Source organism: Poecilia mexicana, unplaced genomic scaffold (genome assembly GCF_051168715.1).
Source record: "Poecilia mexicana isolate PSO_F unplaced genomic scaffold, ASM5116871v1 scaffold_20, whole genome shotgun sequence".
Lineage (NCBI taxonomy): Eukaryota > Metazoa > Chordata > Actinopteri > Cyprinodontiformes > Poeciliidae > Poecilia > Poecilia mexicana.
Window position 1 is genome coordinate 18,564,305 of NW_028263389.1, and position 19,711 is coordinate 18,584,015.

The window sequence follows — 19,711 nt, forward strand, 5'->3', positions numbered from 1 at the left end:
TCCTTTGGATACACTTCAAAAACACAAAATCTTACCAAGTAATTTTGGTGCAAATATCTTAGTACACTTGAAATAAGACTAACTTAAAAGCATATTTTTAGCAAGATATAGAGGCTTGTTTTAAGTAAATAAGTCCTTAATATTGATGTAAATGTTCTTGTTCCATTGGTAGAAAAATTAACTTATAATTATTTACTTAAAACAAGCCTCTATATTTTGCTAAAAAGTTACTTATAAGTTTGTCTCATTTCAAGTGTACGATGACATTTTCTCTGGAGCGTAAACCAAATTACTTGGTAAGATTTTGTCATTTTACAGTGTACAACATGGATGCTGTAAAGATCACCCAAAAAGCCTCTTCTCTTTGACAGACTGGGACTTGTGACATCCTTCATCATTCCTGACTCAAACTGACGAAGAGAGAATAAAAAAAACTCAAAGCTTCAACGTTTCCAGCTGTTGCCAAGCAGCTAATTAAAAACAGCAGATTGGGAGCCGCCATCAGTGCTTCCCCGATTCCATCCAGCAGCAGACCCGACTCAGCACCGTCTGCTCAGAGGAGACTGTGATGACCAGACGATTATGGAGGGAGGCTGAGAAAGACTAAACTGCGAGGACACCAGAGGACGAACAGATGGCCTCTGCCTGTGTGGTTCCCACCATGAGGCGGTGAGCGGCAGCTGCGATCGGGTGTTAAGGGGCCGGTGGCGCGGCAGGAGGCGGAGTAAAAATAAAAAATCTATTTAACACTCAGAGTGACCAGCTAACCTCGTCTATTTCAACAGCAAAACATAAACAGACTCCATACACTGCAAAAACACAAAGTCTTACCAAGGATGTTTGGCCCAGTACACTTAAAATAAGACAAAACTAACCTAAAAGTAACTTTTAGCAAGACATACAGGCTTATAATATAATAATAATAATAATAATAATAATAATAATAATAATAATAATAATAATAATAGTAATAATTCCTTATATTTGCAATGGCAGATTATTTCACTTAAAACAAGATCTTATTCCCATGTTATAAGTTAATTTATCTGCCAATGGAACAAGGATTTTCCATCAATATTAAGGAATTATTTACTTAAAACTATTTAGCTGAAAATGTACTTTAAATTAGTTTTGTCTTATTTAAACTATGCTAAGATTTGCACTTCAAACGAGCAAAATTACTTGGTAAGATTTTGTGGTTTTGCAGTGCATTTCTGCAAAACCAAAGCAGTGACTTAATCTCATTTAATAAAAATAGAAACAGTTATAAGCCATTAATAAGCTATTAATAGGTATTTATTACATACAATTTCAGAAAAACTGTAATTAAAGTAAATATATTTTCTGTACTGTACATCAGGATGTGTCCAAGTTCTGCAAAAAATTGGCTTTATGTCAAACAGCTGTTAGATAGCAACATATAAACATGATTTAAAGCATGAGAAAGCAAAAAAACACCACTTTGAAAATATAAAAAGTCTTTCTGTATCTATTTTTCCGTTTCTACACTAACAAAAACATGGAGAAGTTGCAAAGCGATCCCAGACAGAAGTGAGCATAATGTGCCGAAGAAAAAGAAACGGTTTGGAAGACTTACAGGAGACAAATTTATTCATAGGGAACCACAAATAGCTTTAATAATACAGCGCAGAAAGGAAGCAGTGAAACGCTGCGGTTTATCTGAGGTCACAGAGATAACGGCCGCTCTATACCGCATCCCACACAGCGGGATTATTAAAAAAGATGAAACTATAGCCTAAATTTAGAGGTTCTACTTTCTGATTGGTCAGGAGGTTTGAAAGGGGAACTTTTAATAAATTCATTATAGTCAAATATTACAGCGTACATTTCTCAGAACCTGTAAGTTGTGAGCTAAAGGTGACCTATTCCTTAAACAAGTAAAAAAGGTCAAAACATGTTCATTACTTTTCTTACACAAAATAATTCTTAGATTACGAGATTTTAGTCTGCTCAGTTTGAGCTGTTTTTGGGCGTCTTGTCACTTTAAATCCAAATAAACTTCTGCTGGCCACAGTGGAACCCAAAGACATCAATATGTAGACCCTCATGGAGCGCTGAGTCGTACGTAACAGCGTCCGCCATCTTGTATGTGGCAGCAGAGCGATTGGAGCTCCTTAAGTCCTGTGCTGTGTTTCAACCGTTTTACGAAACAAACTGGATTCATTGACATTACCTTTCACAGGTAAGGATGAAAGATCAGAATTACTTGAGTTTGCAGCCAGAAATTCGCTTCTAAACAACCGAAAAATATTTCCTATGTAGCTTAATTGGCCCGAAGTAAGCGCTGATTGTTAGCGTAGCAGCTAACGTTTTCATACTGTTTCTAATGAGAGAGAGGTGATGAGAAACTGCTGTTAGAGGAGATGTTCATTAAAAACCAGGGGATTTAGTGAGGAAAGATCAGTCAGGATCAGAGCTGGAGCTGCTGTTCTTCAGTCTGTTCCCAGCTTAGCTTCTCCATGTCGGTATTTAGCTATAAAGATGCTACGAGTCAGAGCCCAACATGCTGAAAATGTATTTTTCTGAATGTGAAGGAAACATGTATGTATTTTCTATTACACTTTTGTATAATTTCTCTTTTATCCTTGGCTTTAGCCTGTGAACCAGGACGTCTCAGAAGTCACTGAGTTCTCCCAGTGTGACCAGCAGACTGAAGCCCTGCCTGTGGCCAGTGTTCCCAGTATAATAAATAAATGTTTTATTCTTTCACATTTTTTTTATATCTCAATCTGAAGTATTAGTGTATTAATGCAGCTTATGTAATGAAATAAAAATAATTCACTCTGTTTGAATTATTTCCACTCTTTGCTGTCAATAGCAGAGTTGACATTCTGTAAATTCTCTGGAAAAAAGTAAGAAAAATATGTAGTTTAATGTTTGACAATGACTGATTTATAAATCAGTCATTTCTCAATGTATAAAAAATAAACACAAGAAAATTGTTTCTTGTCTTGAAACGTTAAATGTACATTAAATTATGGAATCACGTAAACATATACTTTAATTAAACACTGCAAAAGTGTGTCTGTTCATTAATATAAAAATGATCAGAATAATTTCTATCAGATAAAAACATTGTGCTCTTTATTCAGAAATGCCCCAAAACAATTAACTAATCACATCAAAAGTTAGAAACTCTTGTCTTTAGTCATTTCTTAGATTACCAAATATATTAGTGTGTGTGAGAAAATGTGTCACCGACAGGTATTAACTTAAAATACTTTGTAGAACGGCACTTTATAAACTTCGGTCCATTCACTTGTATTAGCTTACTGGCACATAGGCCACATTCAATATGGCGGACGCTGTGACGTATCTCAGCAACGGGCCGACCCGCTCCATGAGGGGTCTACGTATTTATGTCTATGGTGGAACCCAGACTGGGTTGCTAGGTAACGACCCACACTGAGGTTGCTAGGTAACGGCATTGTGCCCATGAATTCTGACTTGACAATAGGGAGGTTTTTGAAACGGGTCATTTTCCAGACACTAAAAAACATAAACTTGTTGTCGAAAGTATTTATTTTTATTTTGTTTTTAAGTTCTGGTTTCTCGTGCAAATATCTTAGTACACTTCAAATAAGACGAAACTAACTTACTAGTAGCTTTTCAGCAAAATATAAGAGCTGGTTTAAGTCAATAACTCTTTAACTTTGATGAAAAAGAACTGTTTCACTACAAACATTTTTCCCACATTACAGTGCTTTTTCATCAATATTAAGGAATTATTTTCTTAAAACACGCTCATATCTTGAACAAAAGTTACTTGTAAGTTAGTTTTGTCCTAAATTAAGTCTACTAAGATATTTGAAATAGAAACTAAACCAGAATTACTTGATAAGATTTTGTGTTTTTCTCCTCAAAACTGAATATTTAGCTCCTTTTTTGTAACTTTCCCAAAAGTGAGCACGTTTTATAGAAATAATGACTTCTTAAGGTGTTTTTTTCATAATTTCTATAGAAATATTCAGAGAAAAAGTTGCACTTCAGAGGTGTAAAGGCGTCGCTGGTCCGGGTCGTGAATCTGCACAGCGCTTAAAGTCTTCAACTCGCCTCAACTCGTTTGCGTTTATCGTCATGGGCTGGGAGGAACTGAAGACTGAAAGCGCCACACAGCAAAGCCTCATCTGCAGCTCCACAGGTTCCGGGTAGCAGTGAGAATTTCCCCCGCCGTCACAACAAGTCAGCCATCAAACAACACGAAATGTCTCAGGCTGGAAAGTGACAAGCTGAATGTCTGAGCGACAGCCTGAGGAAGGTGCAGATAAAAGGAGGGAGCGACGAAGGCTGGGGAGCGAAAAGGTCATCGCCAAAGTGCGCCACATCACACGCTAATCAAAATCAAAGCTGCGTTACCTTTAGAAGGTTAAATATAACTACATCTCCACGGTCACCTTTGCATCGCCTGCTTGTTCTTTATCTTAATGCTCTCCATTCATCGTGCAGTTTTTGCTGCGCTCTCATTTCGTCATCAGTCCCAAATTCCCAGGTCCATCCCATCATTAATCACTCCATCATGACTTTACTTTGCCTTCAGGCACTTTCACTTCTGGCACTTTTCCCTGCACCTCACATTTCTTCACCCTGCTACTGCTGTAGAAAAAAATGTCCCGAAAGATACTCACTCAGTTGTTTTTTTGTTTTATGAAAAAAAAATCACTTTTCTGACTTCTAAGTTGTTTTATATACCAGGTAAAGTTGGTTCAACTTGTAAAAAACGCGACAAATGCAGAGACATCTCATATTTGCAAAGAACTACTAATTTAGACTCGTTGGAGTATGACGTCCTGCAGCTTGCCGACAGTGACTATCATTGGTTTTAGATGTCAGTTTGTCAACATAAATCACTAAATCTTAAATTATATAGACATAAAACGAGACGCAGTGCTTTGCTACTGTCAGCCTTACAACAACTAGACAACAAGGTCAAGAAGAAGTTTTAATAAACAGAATATAGTGAGAGCAAGGAAAGTGGGTAATTTATTCTAGCTTGACTTTGAAAATCTTACATGTAGATGTGCTGTGGAATTCAATGTGTTTTGGTTTAGTTTTTTTTTAAAACGGCAACTCTCATACCACCTCTGACAGGTCTTTAAATTAGCTAATCAACCATCGCATTGCAAAAACACAAAATCTTACCCAGTATTTAGTTCTAGTTTCTAGTGAAAATATCTTATTATACTTAAAATAAGACAAAACCAATTTAAAAGCAACTTTCAGTAAGAGGTAGGGGCTTGTTTTAAGTAAATAATTCCTTAATATTTATTAAATGTACTGGTTCAATTGACAGATTATTTCACTTATAACAAGACATTTTCCCATGTTATAGGTTAATTTATTTGCCAATTGAACCAGTAAATGCACTAAGATATTTTCACCAGAAACGAGACCAAAGATATTTTCTAATGTTTTGTGTTTTTACAGTGTGGATGACTTCCTGTAATCTGTTCATAATTTAAAACCCTCCAGTGTGTCAAATAAAATTATTCAGCAAACAAGACTGAGCCAGATTTAATTCACACTGATGTGAAAAACTAATTTCCAATGATCACAAATGCTTGATGGCAGGTTTCTGTTTTTTTTAATTAATTAAATCAATGTTTTAAAACTACATTTAACTCTGGTTTTATTTGTCTTAAAATAATATTTTTGGTATGGAAAAGAAAGGAGGAGTTTTAATCTTATGGCGCTTCACATACATTCTGCCAAAAACGTTATGTATTTACACAAAAATAAAAGTATTAAAACTACCGTTAGTGCAGAAATCTTCAGCCTTTCCTCATATTGATCCGTATTGATCGAGTTCTTCCGGATTTCTGAAGGTCTTTCTTTTTTGTCTTTGGATTTAAGATGCTTTTTTACAGTTTTTCCCTCCATTTATGGATTATTTTTATAGGGACTTTTTTCAATTTATTAAGCTACTTAATTCTGACTTATGAGTCCCTGATGCATAAAAAGGCTCCTGAAATTAATTTCTGAACATGATTTCCTCACAAGGCCATTATTTGTTCCTATTACTTCATTTGAGTTTAGTAAATTACCAAAGACGTAAAGTCTGATTTTAGCATCAAAGTGATTCCCAAAGAGCTTTTAACTGGAAACTTGTCAACAGTCGATGATCAGATGAAGGATGATGCATCTCCACTGCGTTATGTCGTTTCTAACCCGTCTCTTTTTTTAAGATATGAAGCACAGATGTGGTCAACCTGCATTAGATATTAGTTTTAAACTGGAACATCTTCTTTAATATGCTGCTACTCTACTTACATTTTAAAAGTAAAAAAAGCAGATGGATTTCCTATGGAGGCACATCAGCTATTAGTTAAGGCTGCTTAACAGTAAGGATGCTAACCATGCCAATCATGCTAATTGCTAAATTGAAACACTTTAATCAAACTCTAGTGCATTTGCCTGGAAAGTCCAGTTTATTTGGGGAAGAGTGAATGCGCAATTGAGACCAAAAAGGTGAACTCTGCTCTGTCTACAAACTTAAATGGTTTGAATGCATTTGTGAACGTCGAGCAGACACGATCGGCTCCAAAAGCATGAAGTGAACTACAGTGCAGGGCATTCTGGGTAAATAGAGCCAAAACAAACACGAGAGTCCAGCGCTACAGGTAGCAATGGCTTGTGATCTTTTACCAAAGACAAAAACAGAAATCCTACAACTGCTAAAATTTGAATTTTTGTTTACATTTTGTGAAGAATGAAGTTATGTTCAGTGTCTTCTTCAGGGCTTTTCATGGCGTTTCCATGAAAACCCCTGAAATGCAAGTTTGAACTTGCAAGTTGAACTTGGTGCAAGTTTTTCAAAGGGTTTGGATCATTTGAGACAGTGTGAAAGAGAACTGGAGCAGCTGAAAATGTAACAAATATTGCAACTTTGGCTCCCAAAAGAACTCAGCGTAACAAACTATCAGGTGTGAAAACACCTCAAGTCTCAAGGAGAAATCAGAAAGAAGTAAAACCACTATGGGCAAGTCAGAGCTTCCCAAAAACCCCAGGTTGGAAACTGACAAAATCCATGATCTCTATGTTTCTAGAAAGTATTTTCTTAGACATGCAGATGATACAAAATCTGCATAACTGGATTTAAGAGAATAAAAATAAACTACCGATGGTAAGTCAACAACAAAACACTTCTCTTTTCCAGGAGCCATTGTAAAACCAGGTAAAACCAGCTGAGCAAATGAGCTGGAACTCAAATGGAAATACAAAAATGTGCAAAATGTGAATTTTTCAAATCAGGTCTCCTGTAACACTAATTTGTCACTTAATATAGTGAAAAACATCTAATAGCTGACTTGAGCGTAATTACAACTGATCCAGCTCATGTACTTTGAGTAATTCCTGCATCCATTCCTCTAAATCTGTGTCCTTGCATACCATGATTAATGAAGAAGAAAAAAAAACAACTTCAGTGACTCCAGAGGAGAAAACACACTAATTGGTTTGGTAACATCACAGCAAAGGACAAGAAAATCCTAAAAAGAAATGTGCAAACCTCGTCTAAAAATGTCCGGAGCTGCAGGACACCAGTACCTCTCTCTGCAGCAGCATGCATTAAGAAGGACACATGCCACCCAGCATAATGGTCTTTTCACCAATGTCCCTTTGGGAAGCACTTGTGCTGCATCAGCACCTGGACACACAGTTTTCATCCCCAGGCATTTCTGAACAGCACAACCTAAACAAACACTTATAGTAGATTGCTTTGGGAATCAGTTTAAATATAAATACAGCTTCAAAATACAGAAAATTCAGCTTTATTTTCCTTTTTTGTGTGTTTTTGCAGAATCAATAAAAGTTTACACCTTTAATGGGAACAAAAATGTTGAAGAAAAAGTTTCTAATAAATTATTTAACTTGTCGCCTTTCTTTAATTCACAGATTAAAATATTAGATTAATAAAATATTTCCAGGCCTGCAGTAACTGCTGAGAGAGGAGCAGAGCAAAACATAAAACTGCATTACTGAATTACATTTTTGAATAAAGATATATAAACTTTTATTGAGTAATAATAAAGGTTGGATTTGATATATTTTACAAGAAATCTAGTCAGTGAAAATACTGCTGTATTTTTAAAACTTTAAACAGCGTATCTTTAAAATTGTGCGACGTTAAAGTGGAGGATGGCAATTCAGCTCTAAAATAAAACAGCATGTTTTACTTATTTCCATAAAATGTACTCATTTAAACTTTTCATCATCAAAAAAGACGACATCTCCTAATGTCATGGGTTAATTTTGTTTATCTAGTCACATTTTTTTTTTTTTACAAAAACTTCAATAGCAGTAATAAAATCTACAGTAAAGACATTATGTGCAGTATCAAAGCCTGAAATCATACAAATCCAGTCTTAAAATATTCCAGATTTTAGTAATTTATCTTGATTTGTTGGTTTTATTCCAGACATTAATGTAAAACAAATCTTAACTACAATAATGTTGTTACCCTTTCACCAAAATGCAATCTAAATCTTCTGGAGAATAAAAACCAAAGTAACATGTTTTAAATATATCAAAACCAAATATCCATTTAAAAGTGGTCCAGAATCAATTATTTGACTTAAAATCAGTCAAAAACTTCAAATTAAAAGACAAAAAGTCCTGGTCTTTAATCAACCCAACAACAAGCTCCAATGTCATCAGAAACCAACATAAAAATAATCTGAAACTATTCAGATTGGTAATCTAATCCCCTTCCAATAAGCACAGATACCCAATCCAAAGATTGGACAAAACCACAGCAAAACCCATTCAAAGTTAACAGTTCTCTAAAAATCACTCAAACAAAATACATGCAGAACGAATCCAGAATTCAAAAATGTAAAGCCACTGCAAATCTACAACAAGGTCACCACTAAAAATCTGATTAGCTCTTAATCCAGCATAAAGTTTGTTCAACCACAGGAAACCGTAATAAAAGTAATTTAACAGAAAACCAGTTAAATGTTGGTCCTGATCCAACAGGAAGTCTGAAACTTCTACAAAGCTCGAATAAAACTCAAGTAGAGTTTCTTTTGAACCAAAATAAATCGAACATTGACAAACATATTTGATGATTATTGATGATCTTAACAATGCCACTTAACAAAATGTGATCATTTTTACGTTTTCATGATTTGAAGCACATTTCGTGTTGCTGAAATGTGCTATACCAATAAACCTAATTGATTTGCTGAAATGAAGTAGAGAAGGATCTTAAATAAAGGAACTGATAATCTGTCCTGAAGGTTTATGGTTTAAAAACACATAAAATCTCCAGAAAAACAAACATAATTTTTAAACCAAAGGCCATTTCTGTCTTAAACAAATTAAAACATATGAAAATGTGCTGCTTCTAAAATATTTCACTGCTAAATTTTTAAATTATATTAACCAAACTGAGAAGTTTAAAGGCAAAATGTTTTTGCTTTGATTGTGATAGTGAAGAAAAAAGTCATAACAGGTAAAGGTTGTCCTATCAGCGCTATTCCTGTTTGTATTAATCAACTAATGACTGCCTTGAAGATCTATTGATTGTGAAATCCTGCATGCAGTAAACACCTTGATGTTTGTGCTGCTTTCAATTAGAAATGAAAGCAGATTAATTCTCCTTTCTTTATCTCGTCTCCCTGCTCTCTGTCCTTGAAACGCGGAGCAGCCGTGCAGCGGCGGGGTGTCGCTTCATGTGCGTCCTGCCTTAAAGTGTAAACAAAAACCCGGCAGATAGGAAGTGTGCCTTCTGCTCGCTCCTCCTGCGGGTGTAAATCACACAAAAACTTAATTACTGGACTGGGTGTCACATAATTAGACCCATCCAGGCCTTGATGGAGAACAGATGCCTCAGACGCTTATTTTTGTCTTTTTCTAAAATCTAATTGTTGAAATGTATTTTATATTTGCAATAGATATTTGAAGATGCACTTCTTTAACGTGTTTATCTACTGAGATAAACATCAGTTTATCAAGTGCAATAAAATTAGGATAAACCTTAAAGCTATTTGTGCAGTTTTGTGTTCTGGTTTCTAAAGCAGACATGTTGAAATGTAAAAGTCGGGTTTGCTAGAACCCAGTTAGGAAAAACGTTTGCTAAAGAGCCTAGACAATATATGAAGAATCTAATCTAATCTAATCTAATCTAATCTAATCTAATCTAATCTAATATAATCTAATCTAAACTGGGATTCACCTGCAAAGATCAATGTTTAATTACTCATCAATACATATGAGTATAAACTATATAATTAAATGTAGTTACTATGCACCGTGTAGTGGAATTAATAATACTTTTTTAAGTAAGTCGCGTACTGAAGTATTTCAAATGGGAATGTTTTTCAAAGACAACATTAGAGTTTGTAGCGCAGACATACAGATACACCAAGAAATACATAATAAAATAGCACAATAAAATTCTAAATTAGGGATGTCCAAAGTGTGGCGTGAGGGCCGTTTACAGCCCTTTAGGTAATTTTATTTGGCCCTTTGTTTGGTCCACAGTTCAAGAATGGAGTGAAATCTGATATTTTTACAAATAAAATCTGCTCACTTTTTTATTTATTTAGCTAAAAGGTAAAGTTTTTTTCTGCTTTCATTGATTAAACTTTATGTTGCTCAAACTTTGTTGCCAAACATAAAAAAAGGATAATAAACTTCAATAAAGTTTAAAATTAATACAGCAACTGTGTGAAACCCTGTTTATATTTTATCACAATGATTTACATATTCATTTTCTACAAAAAATTATGCTACTTTGTTTTATTAAAATATTGTCTTATTTTATATATTATTGAAGCGATAAAGACAACAAACGTCTTAAGAAATAAATCTTTTCAGTTTTAATTTTAAAACATTAAGAAGTGTATCCCCTGATTTCTCTGAATTTAAAAGTTTTGGTCCTGATGGACTCCATAGTTTGGACTCCACATTGCAGATAAAGTGAGCGTCTCACCTGTTTGTTCATGAATATGTAAATAAAAGGGTTGACCACAGTGGAGAACTTGGCCAGCAGTGACGGCGTGATGCTGGCCGCCGGGGTCAGGAGGTCTGTGGGGCCGAAGGTGGCGAGCAGAGCGGCCACGCCGTACGGCAGCCAGCAGACCAGGTAGCAGACCACCATGATGACGACCATCACCAGAACGCGCTGCTCTCTGCGCCGCGTCACCACTGAGCTCACTCTGCGCACCTGCAGGACACAAGACTCAACCCTTAAAATGCACTTTGATTAAATAAAGCTACTTGAACTGTCAAAACACATCAGTTTTGTCAAATCTTTCATTTTGTTTACCATTCTGCCTGTCAGTTAAAGCTGCTGAGTGAACAAAGACTACCTCTAATATCAGCCTGTCAAATTTAAAGTTGATTAAAACTCGAAAAATATGAACCAATCTGCCGTCACTGAGGAGATTTTAACTGACAAGATATTTTAAATAATTCAGAATGTTTCACTTTAATCTTTAATCAAAAAGAGGAAGTTCAAAAAGTCTAAAAATGTTGAGATAACGCAAAAACAAGAAATATGATCTTTCAATGACTTTTTACATTAAAAAAATAGGAGCTGATTTGTTTTTCTTCATATATCTGGTGCTAATAGTGTCAAAACTGCAAAAACAAAAATATAGTTTCTAGCACAAATATCTCATTACACTTGAAATGAGACAAAACTAACCTACAAGTAACTTTTCAGCAAGATATAGGAGTTTGTTTTAAGTAAATATTTCCTTATTTATATATATATATATATATATATATATATATATATATATATATATATATATATATATATATATATATAATATTTTTGTTCCACTTGCAGATCATGTCATTATAACAAGACATTTTTCCCACATTATAAGTGAAATAATCTGCCAGTTAAACTAATATTTTTAAGGCACTATTTACTTAAAACAAGCTCTTATTTATTGCTGAAAAATTACTTTTAAGTTAGTACACTTGAAATAAAACAAAACCAAGATATTTGCACTAGAAACTGGATAAAAAATACTTGGTAAGAGTTTTTGCAGTATGGATGAATTCCTGGGGTTGCTAGGTCACGGGCTGGGGTTGCTAGGTGACTGGCTGGGGTTGCTAGGTAACGGCGGAGTGCCTGTCAAATGTGACTTAGCAACTGTGAGGTTTTTGAAACGGCTCATTTTCCAGACATGAACTTATTGACAAACAGCTGAATAGTTTTGTTTAAGAAGTTGAGATCCAAATAAAAAAACAAAAATATTTTTCCAACTTTAAGGCTTTTCACAATACTTATTGTGAGTAGGACAATAGGGTGTAATCTGCTTCTCTCTCTGAGACAAAGACTGTCACTCAGTTCTCTGTTTAACTGCAGAAAGCAACCAGGACCAAACAGCCTGACAGAAACCTATGGATCAATGATTGTATTGATCCTCTGAGATAAGAACCAAACTGGATCTATCAGGACATTTTTTTGCTCCACCAGGGAGTTTCAGAGGCTGACATTTAACTCTGCAAGATCAGACTCTCTTCTGCCGGCATAAACATTGCTTTCAGGAACGACCTATTGTTCATAAATACGGCACTATCGCTTTAATATGAAAATAAACAGCAAGACAGGCAGAAAGAGTGAGAAAGGGTCAGGCTGACCCGATGCAGTTTGGATTACTGAGCAATAACGCTGCCAGTTTTCCTCTGAGAACTATCTGCTGACTTCTCAGTCTACAACCATCTTTCTATGCATGGATGCTTAATTTCTAAGTTAAATGGAGTTTTATATGAGTGTACATAGTTTTGCATCAACATGAAGCTTTTTGTGTTTGCTTCTGCATTACTTTTTTTTTATTCGAGAGGAAAATGACCCAAAACTTTTGGTTCCTTAAAGTTTTCTCAAAGAATGAGTTGACATATTCAGAATCATGTTTTTCCCTTTTATTTTATTCTATTTTTTTTTTTTTTTTGTTGAAAATAGTTAGATTTAGTCTTTTCAAAGTATTCATCCCAATTTAACTCTTTCACAGATTGTTAGGTTTCAGCCACGAACTTAATAAATTTTACTGGAACTTTATCACTGAAATTATTACTATAAACTGTAATATTGTTTTGAGACAATTTTCAAGCAATATAATGGTGACAGCATGATAGTGCAAAAACTTAAAATAAACAAAACAGAAACAAAAAATGAAATTAATTATGAAGTCTCTGTAAACAAAATTGTCCATCAAAAAAAGAGATAGCTTTTTATGTATACAATGTATATATTAGCCATTAGCCATTCACAATAAACCTACAACAAACAGACTGGATTTGGACAGGTTCTGGACTCAAAATGTAATCAAATTTTTGGTAGAAAGAGAGAAAAGGAAAACAATAAATCACAAAAATAGAAATTATTGAGCTCATTTTAATTTAACATGCGACTAATTGATTTGGTGGCGTTAAAACTTTTTACCAAAAAAAAGGGTTACAAACTAAATAAACTAAGCATAAAATATTTTAATCAAAGTAGTCAAATGTCTGACTGTAAATCACTGAAGATAAAAAAAAAATTATAATTTTTGCTTTATTATGAGAAAGGCATCCAATTTCCAATTTCCTTTGGTCTCATTTGAGAGAAATTGTAAAATAAAATCGGGTTTTAGTCCAACTCATCCAGGTTTTCTTTAGAAACTCTTTCTCTCTCATCCAATCAGCTCCGTCCAGCATGTCTTCCTATAAGAGCAGAAGTTTTTCCATCATGTCCGTCTTTGACAGGTCACCCTTTCACCGATTATTTTCTGAACGAAGTAACACCGTCAGTGTTACCCTGAGCAGCATGCAGCCTTTCAGTCAAGGTGACAGCTGCTGCGTCAGCTTAATGCTGAGCAAGTTCAAAGAATATTCCCACTTCCTGCAGGACACAGAGTTAGTTTTCAATAGATGCATAACCAGGAAAAACAACCGTATCACATCAAGATGAGGGAGAAAGTGAGGTCAGTAACAATAAGGCTACTGGGCGAAGTCAACATCAGACAATAATGGGGTGAAAACCCTAAAAGCAACAATATAATTTTTGTTATAAGTGTCTGGTGACCAAGTGTCAAACTTAAAAGGATGTAAAAGCATAAAGTCTACAACAGAAAAGCTTTATTTTTGTGTGTTTTTATTAAACAAACATACATTTTCATGATGAAATGACTTTAAAAGAATGTTGCAAAAGACAAAAGACAAGCATAACTCAATTATTAGTCAGCACTGAATGCTTTAGATCAGTGTTTTTTTTCAACAGAAGAGTCTTTCTGGAATCAAACTTTGTTTGTGAGTAACCGGGTTAAATGTGAACTTTGTCAAAACTTGTTTATTTATTCTTTAGAAGTTGTTTCTCCAGTTTCTCCAGACATTTATTGGTGTGTTAAGTTATGTTAGGCTGCTCTTGGCAGTTGGTGGTTGCCATAGTAACCAGTAACAGACAGCTCCGCCCCCTTTTTTTTCTGTTGCTGTCGGTAACTGTGGATCAGCTCTGTGCTTTCTCTACAAGTGTATATTTTAGACAAATTTGGTGTATCATGAGTAAATTTATGTTTTGAAAATATTTTTAACTGTTATTATTAATGTTGTTCATTTTAGCTACCTTTAATTTTAACTGCTGCTTACTGCTTGTTGGCAGATACTGCTTTGTAGTTTGTTAAAGGTTATTTATCGTATGTTAACCACCATCTTGATTTTCTCTTTTGTTAGAATAAATACAGTGAACCCGAGTGAGTTTGTCAACGTCCTGTTCCTGAGACAAACACAGAAAAGTTACACATGAACAGCTTCATGACAGTTGAAATTATAGCCGAACCTTTTCCAACAAAACAAAACGCTCGGAGTTAGCATGTTCTTCTGGAACATGCTAACTCCAGAAGAGTTTGCATGTTTGCAAGTTCCAGAGGAGCGAAGTGTGAACCAGAGGCTTCAGACTTCGCTCCTCTTGTGTGAAGCCTCTGGTTTTAACAAACTCAACAGATTATATCAGAGTCTGAAAAACCCTGACAATATGAGAGTATTTGACCTGTTCGGGAGGAAAAAAAGAGTGTGCTGTGTAAGCAAGGGATTATCTTCTCTGGAAGTAACTGAGCACCTCGACTGCTGCAGGATGACAGCAGAACTGTGACATTTCACACAAATACGCACCATTTACGATGGCAAAGCACATTTAAAATGCATGGATTTTCAGATTTTAATCCCGATCGTTTACCATCTTTTTTAAAGGTACAGTATCTCAGATTATTTTAACCAATCTAGTAGTCAGTAGGTAATATAAAGTGAATGGTATGATTCTTATAGAAAGTCACAAATAGGTAAGCTAAGTTGGGAAGAATTGTCACCTTTATTTGTATGTAGATTTTAGGAAAAAACTTTTAAAAAATCTAAATAAAAGTAAAAAGTTTAAATAGAAGTCCACCCAGCTATTTTTTGGCATTAAGTTCATGTTTTTTAGTGTCTGGAAAATGAGTTGTTTCAAAAACCTTCCAACTATTAAGGGTGCGTTCACACTGCAGCCTGAGTGACTCAGATTTTATGTTTTTGCAGTGAATTTAAACCTTTTGACACTATTGGCACCAGATATAAGTGTTCAAGTGTTTTTGCAATGTGGGTCAAATGAAAATACAAAATTAATCAACATTATAAGAATGTGCAAAACTACAGCAGAATGACCAACAAAGAAAAGAACCAAGAGGTTAAAATCTGATTTAAATGCTGCCAAGACCTTCAGAGATCCGTGAAGAAACAAATCTCTACAAACTTTCTTTAAGTAAACTCAGCAATCAACTTGCTTAATTACTAACACTATGAGTTTCTCAGTCTCCATAATCTGTGTTGCTCCAAGAAAAAGTTTAATTTGGTCTCGGTTTGCCTCCTATCCTAAAACCAGATCAGCAGAGACCCAAATAGAGTAACTTAAGAAAAACCCTGTTTGTCAGTTTATCATAGCTGTTTTTCCTGTCAGGTTTTTGCTCGTCTTCACACCTGCGTGGATCCGTCAGCATACCTGCCACCACTAACAAGAGGCTCACTGAGCGACTCCTCGCGGCACCTGGCTCTGTTCTCCTCCCGTAATTAATTCAGATGGCGCGACCGACAACATGAGCGCAGCATCGATTTCTTTCTGTCCCGTCTCCTCTGCTCCTGCTCCTCATCCATGACAGCTTACAGCAGACGGTGGATGCACAATTGTGTCTAACTTACATCAGCGAACTGGAAATGACGATGATTTTACCTCTGCTGATAGAAACTGGAGTATAAATTAAAGCTCTTTAATGAGAGATTCGTCTGGATAACAAATCTAATAAAGTCCTGTCTTTATCGCTCCATAAAACGCTGGAATTCACTGCAAAAGCACAAAATCCAACTGAGTAATTTGGTCTAGTTTCTAGTGCAAATATTGTAATACACTTAAATAAAACAAAACTAACGTATAAGTAACTTTTCTGCAAGATACAGGAGCTTGTTTTAAGTACATAATTCCTGAATCCTGATAAATAATTATTGGTTTTACTGTCAAGATTATTTGGGACAAATGTCATATATTTAGGGAATAATTTGCTAGTGGAACTAGTAATTTTTCATCAATATTGGGGAATTATTGACTTAAAATAGTAATTTTATTGTTATTTATTTAATTTATAATATGGAGAAAATGTCTTGTTCCACTGGTAGATTATTTAATTTATAACCAATATTTTTTAACCAATATTAATGAATTATTCACTTAAAACAAGCTTCTGTATCTTCTTTAAAAGTTGGTTGTAAGTCAGCTTTGTCTTATTTAAAGATATTTTCACTCTAAACTAGACCAAAAATACTTGCTAGGATTTGGGCTTTTGCAGCGTTTGGGTGTTTACTCATCTTTTTTATTTAAAACTGATTTTAAACTCAAAGAAAAATGTGTATATATTTTTTTTTCTTACAAATGAAAATCTGAAAAGTGTGGCATGCGCCAGTTTTCACTGCAGTTGCAGCTCCTTGTCGTTTAGGGTTTGTCTTTTTTAATTCATCAATTAGAGCATACAAGACAAACATTACAAACTTACAAACAGAGGTATTAATCAACAAAATAACCAATATGATAAACAAATAAAATAAAATAAAACAGGCCTGCATGACTGTAGGTCTGCCATGTTGTTTCGAGTTTCTAATGTGACTGTAACAACCCTTCATGCATCCTCGGTTATTTCTGCTTTAAAGAAAAAGGAATTTCTCAATTATAACTGGAGTTTCGCTTTATATTACATCCAGTTTTGAGAATCACTCATTCTTTAAAACTGCAACCTTGCAAATTCTTTTAAAGGAGAACTTTGTGCGAGATCAAATGAAACACAGCACATAAACTGGGAAATGGACTGGCCAAATTAGTTTCTCATCCACTGGGAATAGAGGGCCTGCAAAAAAAAGAGAAAAAAACAACTTGAAGTTGAATGATGCACAAAAAGTGTCTAAAAGATGTAATACATCATGCAAATAAAGAAGGTAAACAGATGCAGGAGATGGATGTGTTGAAATATGCCTCATTAAGTTGTCAACATGTAGACTGATCAGCATAAAGAAGAAATGCTGTAAAGAAAGAGAAACACCTACTCAGCCTGAGGCAAAAGATTGTTTGTAGTTTGTCTATCAGCCAAAAAATGAACATTCTCAAAAAAACAATGGTATATAATCTTTTAAAAGCGTATCACATTGGGATTCTATGTTATAGACACAAACACTTTGTTTGTGTCTATAACATAGAATCCCAATGTGATACGCTTAATTGTTAAAGACTGCTAATCTGGGCAAGATGATCTGAGCGAAGTTGGACCCAATATCTTTTTTAGATTAAACTAAAGGTTTGTGCAGCAGCATTGATATATTAGGGATTCTGATAACAACCTTTATGTGTAAGTTAATTAAACACCTCAGATTAGATGTTAGCAGAACATCCAATCTGAGGTGTACAACAGTAGCTGTTGTACTCGGCCTACACAGTGATCTTAAAACCGACATTTCAGTAGCTTTGCTGCGTAATTTTCTCTCCTCCTCGGGTTGATGGAAATTGCCTCAATTGTAGAGACAACTGGCACTGGGTCACCACTGGTAGCGTGAGATGGATTACTACACAGCTACATGTGGAGTCTCTGTTTCTCGTGAAGCGATGATGATGATGGGTGACCAGATCTGTGGCCTTGAGGTTTAATGAGGATCCTCGGCAGGGTGTAATGACCAAAGCCGTCTATAACCCAGTCAACAACAATACAGTCCTGCTCCCAACTACGCCCTCCCAATCGTCACATTGACCGTTTTAAAGGTGACCTGTGATGGTTCCTTGAACAGGTTAGGGCAGGTTTATTGGCTATACAAAACATTTTCTGCACAAAATTCTTCTCAGATAATGAGATTTTAGCCTGGTCGGTTCTGCCTATTTTGAGCTCCTTTCAGAATGAGCTGGTTTAGGGCCTCCTGGGTTCTAACATAGCTCTGAAAAGCAGAAATGGAGCCTCCTGCACAACCAACAAGAATGAGGCAAGTGGTTTCTGGATGGTAAGATAACAACAAAATACTTGTCTTTTCCAGCAGCACAAACAGCAGTAAAACCAGCTGACCAAATGTGTTGTAGCTCAACTTGGTTGCTAGGTAACAGCACAGTGACTGCATATTTGTGATGTTACTTTCTACAGGTTTTTGAAATGGCAAATTTTACAGACATAAAAAAATATTAACTTATTGCCAACAACCAACAGAGTGTTTTCTTTTAAGTGCTTAGGCTGTTTTTAGAAGCAGTAGGGACCCAGAAGGAAGTACAAAAATGTACAGAATGTGCATTTTCCACAATAGATTCCTTTTAAAGCCCATCATTCTAGAAGTGTAAAGATTAACCGAGAGAAATAATGCTTAAGACAATGTTCCCCAGAGGAAACATCCCACAAATTTACTCCAATGTCTGACTGTGCGATGTCCAGCAGCCATTGTACAGCACATACAGCAGTAAAACCAGCTGACCAAACATTCTGGAGCTCAGCTTAGGTTGCTAGGTAACGGGTGGAGTTCCGCTGGGGTTGCTAGGTAACGGGCAGAGTTCAGCTGGGGTTGCTAGGTAACGGGCAGAGTTCAGCTGGGGTTGCTAGGTAACGGGCAGAGTTCAGCTGGGGTTGCTAGGTAACGGCGATGTGCCTGCTGATTTGAAACGTTACATTCTGGAAGTTTTAGAAACAGCTTGTTTTCCAGACACCAAAAAAAACAGCTGGGTGGATTATTAGAAGCAGTAGAGACCCAAATGGAATCATAAAAATGTGAAACATGTGAATTTTGCAAAATAGGTCCCCGTTAAAATTCAACTTTCCCTTAATCTGCGTTTTTTTTTTTTTATCAGAACCACTAAAGTCAGGAACATAAAATATAGAATTATTTCCAGTATTCCAACCATCTTCCTTTGTGTTTGTTTTTGTTAGACAACGCAGCCAAAGCTCTTGAAAAAAGGAAGCCAAAACTTTTGTAAAGTGACAAGACAGGAGCAGACACAAGCTAGTGACCAGTTCTACATCATTATATTAAAGGATTGATCCGCGATGGACTGGTGACCTGTCCAGGGTGTAGACACCGGTCTCCCCTGCACAGATTTTGATAATGGAAGAATGGATTCAAGGTTAGGAACAAAGAGTTACTCAAACTTTACACAGTGATTCATCCATCGTCCGCCAGAACCGAGACTTAAGCAATAATCTGGATCTTTCTACCAGAAATC

The 19,711-nt window shown here is 35.5% G+C and overlaps 1 protein-coding gene across 1 annotated transcript in view; it reads right to left on the reverse strand.

Annotated features, from left to right (window-relative positions):
• tmtopsb (teleost multiple tissue opsin b) overlaps positions 1-19,711 on the reverse strand; it is a 38,778-nt gene that overhangs the window by 4,979 nt on the left and 14,088 nt on the right. Inside the window, exon 3 of the mRNA XM_014973242.2 lies at positions 10,955-11,188. Coding sequence (XP_014828728.1) covers positions 10,955-11,188 — 234 coding nt within the window. The remainder of the gene's footprint in view (positions 1-10,954; positions 11,189-19,711) is intronic.